Raw genomic sequence first — 12,092 nt, 5'->3', positions numbered from 1 at the left:
CTCTGCTCCCAAACTTCTGTAATTTCATTATTTTTCAGCAGGAAAATAATGCCCAGAATGGGGCAGGTGGACTGTTCTGTGCAAAGCTCCACGAACCCCAGGACGTCCGATTTCTCCTCAGCTCCGGTTCTGGGGTCCTCCCGGCCCCACTGAATTTATCTTTTTTCCTCTTTTCCTTTTGGGCTCCTCTCTCTGCAGCCCCCTGGTGCCTGGCTAGAGAGGGCTGGGTGGCTGGTGGGGGGAGGTGCTGGTGGGGAGGGCTGGGTTAGTAAACATGCCACGTGGAGTGGGTCACAGTTACTGTCACAGTGGCTGTTAGTCTGAGGGGAGGGGACGGGGGACAAAAGAGGAACGTTAGTTGTTGACGCAGTGAAGAAATGAGACTTACCAAAGGTTTCTGAACGTTTACAACAGAGGGACAAGAAAAAGAGAACAGGATCATTAACGGTGGTTATACAGAAGCCTGTATCCTCATTGGGGAGGGGTAGGGAGGGGAAGTCAGAATAACGCTGAGATTTATTATGTTTTACTAAAGCAGCGTATGTTCACTGAGCACGTACTACGTGCCAGGCATTCTGTCGTGGGCCCCTCACAATAACGCCAGAGAGCAGGCACGTTTTGTAAGGATGCTGAGACTCAGAGAGGACTTGCTTTCGGACACAGCTGACATCTGACCCAGGCCATCAGGCCCTGAGGTCCGTGCTCTTAATCATTTCATTACATTCAGGTGACAATGTCAGAAGCCAGCAGGGAAGCAACTGGATACCCAAGGTTGCCATCATTCTCCAAAGCTGCAAATCTCCTCAGACAGGTTGGGAAGGGTCAGGCTATCTCTGTCCCCAGAGCAGAAATTCCAGACTTAATGTCTGCCCTTTTACAGGGCTTGGGTCTTCTTCCCTGGGGAGGGGAGCAGAAAGTAGAGGACAGGCAGACAGGCTCCTAGGAGGACGAGGATGGGCAGTGAGTAAGGGCGGCCTTCAGGCACGGGTGGCTCCAGGGGAGGGGTCTTCAGAGGAGGGGGAGAGGAAAAGCAAACAGAGGTGCACCTCAACGTGTGTACTCACGATGTGAGTGCACGTGGGCACCTTCCCACCACACGTGCACACAGGAGGATCAGGGGGTGTGGCCTGATCAGGGAGTCACCCTGTGTGCATGTGCACAGGAGGGAAGGTGACACGGGTACACGTGTAGCCGAGATGAGCTTGGACAAGCTGTGCTCTAGGAGGGAGAGGGCGAACCCATGTGCCGATAGCATGGCCTGCGTGTGCCCACAGGTCAGGGCAGCACAGGGAGCCCACACACACACACACACGTGGACATACTGTGAGGCAGGCGACAACTGACACAACACACACACACACACAGACCCCCAGACACATGGAATCACAGATAGGGCATGGCTGAGACACCACTGTGGAACCAACCGCCCATCCTCAAGGTGGCCAAGGCCTCATGCTCTGTCCCAAGGCCCCCTAGCCCACCCGGAGCCAAAACAAACAGGCTGGGCTGCCTATCTGTGACCCATCACAGACAAACCTCTAACACCTGCCTGTCTTTGCCCCATTCCATCCTTACAGCTTCAGTCTTGGAGACACTCTCTCCCTGCAGCGTTCTATGGCTCCCCATACCTTACGTGTCTATGGCCCACTATCTCCTCTGGAGACGCATACTACTTTAGCATAGAAGATACTCTCCCTATGCCACCTTCTATAGCTCCCTATTACCTTGATTGTCTGTGCCTCGTTATATACCTAGTGGTTAGGCACTGAAGATGGCTTTCCCTCACCACTCTCTGTGGCTCCCCATTATCTCCGCCTGTCTGTCCCCGTGTGTCCCCACTCCTGGGGCACTGCAGATAGCCACCATCCTCTTTGGCTTTCTATCACCTGCAACTATCTGTGCCTCATTAGCACCCCACAGCTGGGTACCGGAAACACTCTGCCCTGGGGACCTCCATTGCTCCCCATCATTGTGCATAACTGGGCCCGTTGTATCCCCACTTAGGCACCGATGAACTCTCCTACCATCCGCCATAGCTCCCCATTATACCTGCCAGTCTGCGCCCCATTAGAACCCCACTGGCTCAGCTCACCAATGGCCTCCATGACTATACATCATCTGTGCCTTTCTGTCCCCATTAGTTCCCAGAGCTTGGACCCCGGAGATGCGGCCCTCCCCGTTGCCCGCTCTGGCTACCACATCCTACCGGCCACCTGCACTCACCTGATCGCAGCTGCTTGATGCGCCCGTTGCTGGCACTGGGGTCCACGGGTAGGAAGTCCTTGAACCAGGTGATCTCGGGGTCAGGGTTGCCGCTGGCAGCACACAGCATCGTTGCCGTCCGCGTCCGCTCCACCACCTTCAGTTGGGGGCCCATGTCGATATTGGGGAAACCAGGGGGAAGCTGGTCCTCTGAGGGCAGAGACAGGAAAAACAGGGCAGAGGCCTGGTTATCACATGGCCACCCCTCCCAGCTGGGGCTCGGGGACTGGTTGGCCCTGGGTCCAGCCACTGCCTGGCCAGGTGACATCCTCCCATCTGTGAGTAGGATCCATCTCAGGTGAAACAGCTGCTGGAAGGACATCCGACTGGTCCAGGGCTTTTCACCCCGTGTGATTCTGCCCCCCGAGAAACACTTGGTGATGTCTGGGGATATTTTGGTTGTCACAACTGGGGTGGGGGCCAGGGATGCTGCTCAATCCCCCCCAGTGCCCAGGATGCCCCCCCACAGAGAACAATCTGGCCCCAACATCAGCAGTGACAAGGCTGCACAACCCTAGGGTTACTTACAGCAGCCAGAGGGAGTTTTTCAAAACGTAAATGAGACCACACGAGGCCCCTGCTGCACCCCCTTCGGGTCCCCACCACCCTCCAGAGGAACCCGGCTCCTCGCCCGGCCACCCCACTTCATGCCACCCTCGCGCTCTCCGTGCAGCCACACAGGCCTCCTTGTTCCTCAAAGTCATCAGGCTCCCTGCCGGCGTCACCCCTCGGCAGCCAACTACTCATCCTCGTGGCCTCGGGCCAGCTCACACCCCCAAGTTACAAATCCTCTGAAACTCCAGAATGTCTGAGTACCACGCTCCATTTACCATGACGTATGTGTGTGTCGCCGCTGTGTCCTGCCACCCGATGCAAGGCCTGGCACACAGTGGGTGCTTAATAAATGAGTGAATGACTCAGTTTCTGTTGCTGTCAACCCAGGAGAGGCACCGTGCCCCGAAGCCTCCGTCTCTCCATCCAATGGCCAAGGTCTCGCTTCCCTCAATGGTAAAGGGGGTTGGGGGACACAAGGAGACAATGCGCCTCTCCTTGAGAACCTTGGTCCCCAATTCTAGTGACTGGCAAGCCTGGGTTTGGGCTGGGGCGACGAGTGAGCCGGCTAACTGACCAGTGCCCTTCATTTGCGTGCTCTGCAAATTGCACCATGGGCTCCATGGCCTAATTTAGCTGGAGTCGACAGCAGGGAAGGGGAGGCAGCCTGGGGCACCCCCTAGCAGGCCCCACCCACTCCTGCCCTTCACTCTCTCTCTCTAGCACCTGGACTTCAGGTTCCTTTTGCTCTGACCCCTAATACCCCCAGCTCCGGTCTGGCCTGTCACCCACAATGCACAAAGGATTCGCCTGGGCCAGAGGCCAGGAGCAGCCTCCTTAGTGCAAATTAAAATAGCCACTAGCTTCTCTGCTGGGCTGGAATGTGTCCCCTCCCCCCAAATTCATACACTGAAGCCCTAACCCCTGGGGACCTCAGAATATGACTGTTTGGAGATGGGGGTCTCTAAACAGGTGATTAAAGTAAAATGCGGTCATCAGGGTGGGTCCTAGTCCAAGGTGACTGGTGTCCTAAGAAGAGGGGATGAGGACACAGACACGCACAGAGGGACGACCATGTGAGCACACAGGAAGAAGACGGCATCCACACGCCAAGGAGCGAGGCCTCAGGAGAAACCAGCCCTGCTCGCACCTTGATTCTGGACTTCCAGCCTCCAGAACTGTGGGACAATACGTTTAAGCCCCCCAATCTGTGGAACTTAGTCCCAGCAGCCCTAGCAAACTAATACAGCCCCCACCCAGCCCTGACGGACACGTGACAAAAGCGATCACAAGGTGCTGGTGAGACTGAGCAGAAACAGGCATGCTTGCTGGCGGCTGGCGGCAATGCTGGCTGGGACAACCTGGGCCAGGAGAGGTGACCTGGTGCCACCCACCAGAGACGCCCCCACCCAAGCCCTCATCTCAGCGTCTACAGTCTCCACAAGAGATGCACTAAAAGAGGAATATAGTTATTCCTGAGGTGCTAGTAGTAACAGCCAAAGGCTGGAGACATCTAAACATCTGTCAACAGGGATGTGTGATGCACAAGCAGGACCATCCACGGGATAGACACTGGAACAAGCAGGAGGAGTCACCTTACAAACAGATTTGGAACAAACTCCAAGATATGTTGCTCAGTGGACAGAGTTCAAAGTGAAAGACGGTGTAGACCAAGAATCGCAAACTGTGGCCCCCAGGCCATATCAGGTCCTCTGTTTGATTTTGCAAATAAAGTTTTATTGGCACATGGCCACGCCCATTCATTTCCATGTCATCTATAGTGGCTTTCCTGCTCTGACAGCAGAGCGAAGAAGTTGCAACAGAAATTGTCTGGCCTGCAGAGTCAAAAATATTTACTCTCTGGCATTTTACAGAAAAAGCTTGCTGCTTCCTGATGTAGACAATGCTATTTGTGTAAAAGGAAATGATACACGTGTATTTGCTGACAAATACACTGGGCATGGTGGGAGCATCGGGACAGGACTTGTGGGGCTGGGGCAGAGGTGGGTGAGAGGCCACCATGTGGGGAGGGAACTGAGCCCCAGGCACATAGTGGGTGGGGGTGAAGGGGCGCGAGGCCACGATGGCGCAGGGAGAAGGGCAGCATCATCCCGGTTTCCCAGTAGAATAGGAGGGCTGTGGTCCCGGCCCATGCAGGAGTCACTGCCTGGAGGGCAGGTGCCCACGGTCCCAGGTCCTGAGTGACAACTATGTACTAGGTGCTGTACAGGTACCTTCCTGTGCCCTCCTCAGAGATGGGGGCCATTTTGCAGAGGGGGAAACTGAGGTATAGACAGACACACACACCTGTCCCAGGTCATACAGCTAGGACACGGCAAGGCTGGGATTTGTACCTGGGCCTGGCTGAACCCAGAGGAAGAGGGGCCGGCAGCTGCAGGACCCCCAAACTGAGCCTGGACCCATTGGGGTCTGAGGGGGCAGCTGGACCCTGTCTGAGGTGGTTCGGGCCCTGAGGCCTGGACTTCAGAGGTGGTTCTGATTAGTACTGATGATGCCATCAGAGGTCAAGGCCAAAACAATCGGGCCTCAGTTCTTGGTGCTCAGGCTGGCCGTGCACGCTGGAGGCTGGGTCTGCCTGCAACCCTCTGTGCTCCCATTTCCCCCATGTGTGCATGTGTTTGCACGTTCACCTGTGTACGAACCTGCACCCCACACATGTCCACACGTGAGCACTTGCCATGTGTACGTAGCTCTGCGGGGGTCCCTGTGAGCACGTGTGGGTGGCAGCCAGCGGGGTGGGGAACAGGCACGTGGGTGCTGGGGGAGGCCACGGCCGCCTGACGTTACCGCGAGCTCCTAATTAAACAAAAATGTTCACAGCGTACCATACTGTGCCTGATTCCTCGGAGTTTAATTAAAACAACAGCACAGGAGGCGTGAGCAGGGTCCACAATCAGATGGAAGGGGAGGGAGGAAAGGCAGGGAGTCCTGGGCCTGGCAGCTCAGCCCTTCCCAGCTCAGCCAGGGATCGGGGCTCGGGGCCCGGGACAGGGGAGGCCAGGGGCTCCTGGGTCACACACCCTGGGCAGAGCGCCCAGCCCAAGCACCACATCCTCCCAGCAGCTGGAGCACAGAAAGACACCACAGAGGCCTTGATGGGGGCAGGGAGCAGAGACGTAGCTTTCCCAGACGCCCAACGACTGGGCGCTTAATAGATTCACAGCTTGTTCTTTTAACTCTCTGAGAGCTTACAATGGAGGCTGGCACAGAACGACAGGAGGCAGGCTGTTTCGTCTGGGCCCGGGAAAGGTCAGGGCAAAAATATCTGCTGGGAAGGGGCGGGGTGGGGCGTGTGGACTCCTCCCTGCTCCTCCCTCCTCCCTCCAGCCCCTGCAGGACCAGCTCCAGGACACATGTAAAATGGAATGATGGGACTTCTTGTTAAAAAATTATTAAGAATTTCCAGAGAATCACAGTAGAGCTTTCTAAGTGACCCCTCAGAGGTCACACACCAAGGGACAAAGTGTCCCTGGCGCCAACGGGTGCCTCCTCCCAGGGCTCCAATCTGACTACAGCTCCACTGCCCTGGAGCAACATGTAGGGGACACCTCCCACCTAACTGCTGACTGTGGCTCACACTTACAGATCAGAGAGGGTCAGAGTGTCCCTGCAGGCGACAGGCAGAACCCACCCACTTGAGAGCTACACAATGGCTGGTGGCCAAGCTGCCTTGTTCAAACCAGAATAATGACAATAACAATAATGTCACACAGACTCAACCAAGTGCTAATTCCCTGCGTGGCACTGCACAGGTCTCTCACTTGTATCATCCACTCACCTGGTTCACAGAACCACCCCTTGTGGTGAGCATCATTGTTATCCCACTTTGGAGGTGGGGAAACTGCAGCTCAGAGAGGTTCATTAACTCATCCAACGTCACACAGCTACAGAGTGGCAGTGCCAGGATTTGAACTCAAGTTGCAGGCCCCTGGGCTAAAACCCCCTTGCAATGGAGAAGACAGCCTGGAGTATCTGGATGGGGGTTTGTGTCGAGGCTGCCTGAAGGCTGCTGTTTTATAACGAGGAAGTAATTTCCTGGTGCCCTCAGCCACCGGAATGAGGCCAGTACGCAGCCCAGTGAAGTGCCGTTCCCAAAGGATCCATGTGAATGTCTAAGGCTGGGCTGGGCAGCTATTTCTGCCTGTCCGGCATCTCCTCCTCCTTTGTTCCTTCGGGGGAAGCATGCCTGACTGACTCGTCTATATGGGCTGACACACCCTTGACTACAGGGAGGGTTCTGCCAGTCAGACTCCTCTGATTAGTCCACTGGCCACAGAGACTGGCTCAGGGATGGTCACGTGAGCCAGTGTGGCCAATGTGCACCAGTCCAAGGTCATTTGGTCCTTTTTTGGGTGGGGGCCTGGGAGCATGGAGCTAACAGGAGGTATCCCACTGAGGATATAGTGGATATGGAAGAAAACAACCCAGAGGCAGAGAGAGAGTGAGCCCTGAGAACATGGTACGAGCTCCTGGATTCAGCTGAACCTGAAGCTGATGCACTCTGCGGAACATTTTAATGATACGAATTCTCTTTCTTACTTGAACCAGTTGGGTTTGATCCGTCTTTTGTAATTAGAAGAGCATGACTAAGATGAAAAACGGGATGACTCTAGTCCCCCAACACTCCTTTTTCCTGCAAAGGTTCTATAAATCCTGTTAGCAGGCTCTGGGCCCTGCAGGTGTTACAGGCTGCAGGAGGGAGATCGAGGTCTCCCCAAAGAGCAAATCCAAAGCAAGACTTTCACAGATGTCTTTGGTGTTTGTCCCCAAAGCTCACAGGGCCCGGTTCTTCCCCCACCCACCCTGGAGACCCCAATACCTCGGAGGACAGTGAGCTTGGCATGGACCGTGACCTCCCCAACCGAGTTCTGGGCCACACACTCATACACATTCTCATCCCGGGGCGTCCGTAGCGGCTGGATCCTCAGCACAGCTCCTGCACTCCCGTCAAACTCGATCGTCTGCCGCGGGCAAAGGAGAGAGGTCAGGCTGAAGCCAGGGCCCCAGGGGTCCCGGATGTGGATGTCCCATGCAAACGCACTAGAGGCAGAAATCGGGGCTTGCATATGTACAAGTAAAGGGTATTGTGTGTATGTGGGTGTGTGACATGCACACTAAGCCTGTGTGACAGGTGTGTGAAGGCACGTGTTGGGTGTAGAAACGTGTGTCTGATCACGTGCATGTGGAGAGTTGTGAATTCCTTCCTGTGAGCAGTGGTGTTGGGTGTGAGCCTGTGCGAGTGTGAGATAAGACTCCGAGAGGGCAGGGCCTTGCTTGAGGCTGCACAGCATGAAGGTGACAGAGCAAGTCACCCTCACTGAGCAGGCAGGCAGGGCCCCATGGCAGGCAGTGAGTGGAAGGGCACTGGCTGGAGAGCGTGCCCCGCCAGGCTTGCCTGGCCCTGGCTGCCACATTACATCTGGAGAACATTCTGTGACCGAGCAGCCAGGCCCCATCTGGGAGGGTGCTGCCCCAGGCTGCTTCCCCTCACCCCCAACTCACCTCAAAGCGCTGTGAGTTGACCTTCTTGCCCTTCTTGTTCCAGGTCACCCGTGGCTTGGGGTCACCCGTGGCCTGACACACGAAGGAGGCCACACCCCCTGACACACCAATCTGATCCTTGGGTTCCTTGATGAACCTGGGGGGCTCTGGGGATAGAACAGGAAAAAGAGGAGCTCTGGTGAGCGCAGGCACATGGCCAGGACCCCATGGGGCCATGCAAACATACCCTGCATCCTCTGCCGGCCATGGAGGTACCACATGGGCCCAACAGGAGGGCTAGAGAGAAAAGGAGGGTGGAGAAATGCTGCCACTGAATGCTTCTCCCCATCAAGGCACCCGTGAGTACCCTGGGGTCTGCACAGCCCCCCACAAACCACCACCACCTGCATATAACAGCCACACACATTCACATGTGGACACAACCTCACGTGGGCTCACCGGCTCAGTGCCACAAGGGATGGTGAAAGGGGAGATCTCCAAGATTCTGGGGTACCCAAATTCTGCACCTAGAGGGCTCCAGTGGTGACCGGCCAAACCATGGAGGGTCTTTAGCCCTGAAAAGACTTGGAAGGAGATAACTTGGTCTACTCCCTTGGTGGGCTATGTGGGGAAACTGAGGCACCAAGCAGGTTAGTAAACATCTAAGGTTAGTAACATCTAATCCTTCCAACAGAGCTGAGGGGCAGGGCTATCATAATTCCCATTTTACACATGAGAAAACTGAGGCACAGACCAGACAAGATATTTGCTTCGGACACACGCAGGTAGCCACCAGGATTTGAACTGGGATGGCACCTGTGCTCACCTTCACCTTCTTTGCCCCTCACAATGATCTCATGTAGTAAGTCACTCCGAGAAAATCTCAAGGGAGAGCTACTATATCTTTAACAGCCCCAGACAGCCTCAATTCTGCACCAGGAACAGGCGCCAGTATCCAGCAAGAGTTCAATAACATCTCATTTTTGTTGACTTTTCACAGTAACCTGTGATACACCCAAAGGGATACTGGATTTCCATTCACAATCATGCTACAATGTATCCCATAAAATGAATTCAGTTACTTCTGAGATTTTTACCAACAGACTCAAGGGCTGCAACATCCTTCCAAAGTACTAGAGGAATAACCTACAAATCCAACTAAAGGGGATTGATTAAATGAATATTGGGCCATCCACGAAGTGGAATACTACACAGCTGTAAAAAGGGACAAGGATGCTTTTTAAATGAGCGATTAGGAAAAGAACAAGACATATCAAGGAATGGAAAAAATTGTGAGGGATAAAAAAGTATAGCGAATGCTATTGTCTGTGTGACAAGAAAAATGAAAAGGGGGAAAGAGAGTGTGTGCATATGCGTGCGTGTGTGTGTGTGTTTAGAAACAGTGGTTGCCTCTGGGGAGAGAAACTAGGTGGCTAGACATGGGGAAGGAGGCTTCATACCTTGGTACCTTTTCTTAGATTTAGAACTATTTCAAAATAAATTTTAAATTTTTTTTTTTTTTTTTTTTTAGATTTTATTGGGGAAGGGGAACAGGACTTTATTGGAGAACAGTGTGTACTTCCAGGACTTTTTTCCAAGTTAAGTTGTTGTCCTTTCAAACTTAGCTGTGGAGGGTGCCATTCAGCTTCAAGTTGTTGTCCTTTCAGTCTTTAGTTGTGGAGGGAGCAGCTCAGCTCCAGGTCCAGTTGCTGTTGCTAGTTGCAGGGGGTGCAGCCCACCATCCCTTGCGGAAGTCGAACCAGCAACCTTGTGGTTGAGAGGATACGCTCCAACCAACTGAGCTATTCAGGAGCTCAGCGGCAGCTCAGCTCAAGGTGCCGTGTTCAATCTTAGTTGCAGGGGCACTGCCCACCATCCCTTGCGGGACTTGAGGAATCGTACTGGTAACCTTGTGGTTGAGAGCCCATGCTCCAACCAACTGAGCCATCCGGGAGGCAGCTCAGCTCAAGGTGCCGTGTTCAATCTTAGTTGCAGGGGGCGGAGCCCACCATCCCTTGCCGGACTCGAGGAGTTGAACCAGCAACCTTGTGGTTGAGAGCCCACTGGCCCATGTGGGAATCGAACTGGCAGCCTTCGGAGTTAGGAGCATGGAGCTCCAACCGCCTGAGCCACCGGGCCAGCCCCTAAAATTATTTTTTTTAAGGATTGAATAAAAAGGTAAGCTGATTAAAGAAAAATAATAAGTGAGTAAAAATTTGGGGTCTGAGGAGATGCAGAGAGGCGCTGAACATCTCAAGCTTTACAATACCGGGTCTCAAAGCCCTCAAAATCAGCGGAGAGTACAGAGGACCACGGGGGTTCAGCTGTAACCTTCTGGCGCTTGGAAGCACCAAGAAGCTCATGGAAGCCTCAGGTTCTAAGGCTGGGTGCCCACAGGCCTTGGTTTCTCCCATCCATGGCTCAGGCTGGGCTTTGAACAAAACAGCGCCCATCCCAGTGGCCTGACTGGCCTCACCTCCCCCACTCAAGGTTCTGCTCCCCCTGATGTGACCATATGTGTCTGAAACTGGCCATTCCCCTTGAAAAGCAGTAGACCCACTGTGTGCCAGCACGTGTGGCTTCATTCAACCCCCATATATTCCTGAAGCAGTGACTGTTAATCCCATTGTACAGCTGGGACTATACAGATTCAGCTTGCATGAGGTCACACAGCTCAGAAATGACAGCATCAAGATTTAAACCTGGGTCTCTCTGTCCCCCCTAAGTCCACATCGTGTGCTCCTGTCACCTCCAGGCCTTGAGCCTGACTTAAGACGTTTTGCTCCACACTGAGCCCAGGGCTGGGCCCGCCTCCCTGGCTCTGACTGCCTGGGCCACCCCTCCTCCAAGCCTCAGGAATGGTGACTTGGGCCATATGTGTCCCCAGCCAAGGTCACAGGGAAAAGTCACTGTGGCCAGGTCAGAAATCTTACTTCTGGGAAAATCCTCCCTTGGGAGCCGCTGAAAGGAAGGGCAGAAGCAGCTGTGGGAGGCATCCAGCTGTCTGTTTATCACTCAGAGCTGAGGATACACCCCTAGTGCCCTCCAATCCAGGCAACAGTGGCAGCTCATGCTCCTTCCTCCTCCCTTCTGGCAGCTCCAGCCTCAGCTGGGCCAGCACCTCCCCTAGGGAGCCTTCTCGGATTACAGCCGGCCGGGTCAAGAGCCCCTTTGTCCCTACCACTGCCTGGACACCCCCCATCACAGTCCTGATCCTGCTGGGCTGAAATACTTGCCTATGTGCCACATAGCAGGGTGGGCCCGGGGCAGCCACACTTCCCAGGACCCCATTGTACCTCCTCTCTCTGTCAGGTGACCCTTGAGAAAATGAGGGTCTTGACCTCCTAGCCCACTTACTACCGGGCCCAGTGAAGCTGCCTGTTTGCTCCTGGGCTCCCCCTTTCTGCAGGGCATGTGCCTCTCAGCCTCTTTCCAGGTGGCTCCGAGATCCCAACTAGCTCCGAAGAGCTTCCTCTGTCCTGTGTCCCCCAGTAAACTTCCTTGCTGACTCTTGGATTCTGTCATTTGGACAAATCGCCCCTCCTCTTCTTGGCAAAGGGGCCCTAGACACAAGAAAGGGTCACTGGGTATGGCCGCAGCTTGTGGCCAACAAACACTCCCTGTGTGCTGGGCCTGGTGGGGCTCAGCACTGTTCTCACACCTGTGTCACACAGCAGCAAAACTGAGGGTTGGCAAGGATGAGTGACCAGCCCGGGCTCACCCAGCTGGGGACGGGCAAGGAGCTAGGATTTCAACCTGGTGCGATCCAGCTGCGA

The 12,092-nt window shown here is 54.6% G+C and overlaps 1 protein-coding gene across 16 annotated transcripts in view; it reads right to left on the bottom strand.

Moving 5' to 3' along the window:
• The window catches only part of PTPRS (protein tyrosine phosphatase receptor type S), a 100,196-nt gene that overhangs the window by 46,702 nt on the left and 41,402 nt on the right, over positions 1–12,092 (bottom strand). For 9 of the 16 annotated variants that reach the window (XM_033135110.1, XM_033135109.1, XM_033135115.1 and 6 more), the window contains exons 3-6: positions 8,338–8,483; positions 7,655–7,796; positions 2,224–2,412; positions 389–397 (exon numbers count right to left, since the gene is read on the bottom strand). In XM_033135110.1, the coding sequence (XP_032991001.1) occupies positions 389–397; positions 2,224–2,412; positions 7,655–7,796; positions 8,338–8,483 (486 nt within the window). The remainder of the gene's footprint in view (positions 1–388; positions 398–2,223; positions 2,413–7,654; positions 7,797–8,337; positions 8,484–12,092) is intronic. The other 7 variants (XM_033135112.1, XM_033135124.1, XM_033135114.1 and 4 more) reach the window with 1 other exon arrangement.

This window comes from Rhinolophus ferrumequinum, chromosome 18 (assembly GCF_004115265.2).
Source record: "Rhinolophus ferrumequinum isolate MPI-CBG mRhiFer1 chromosome 18, mRhiFer1_v1.p, whole genome shotgun sequence".
Classification (NCBI taxonomy): Eukaryota; Metazoa; Chordata; class Mammalia; order Chiroptera; family Rhinolophidae; genus Rhinolophus; species Rhinolophus ferrumequinum.
The sequence above is the reverse complement of the archived record's forward strand: the minus strand, read 5'-3'. Positions and strand labels throughout refer to the sequence as shown.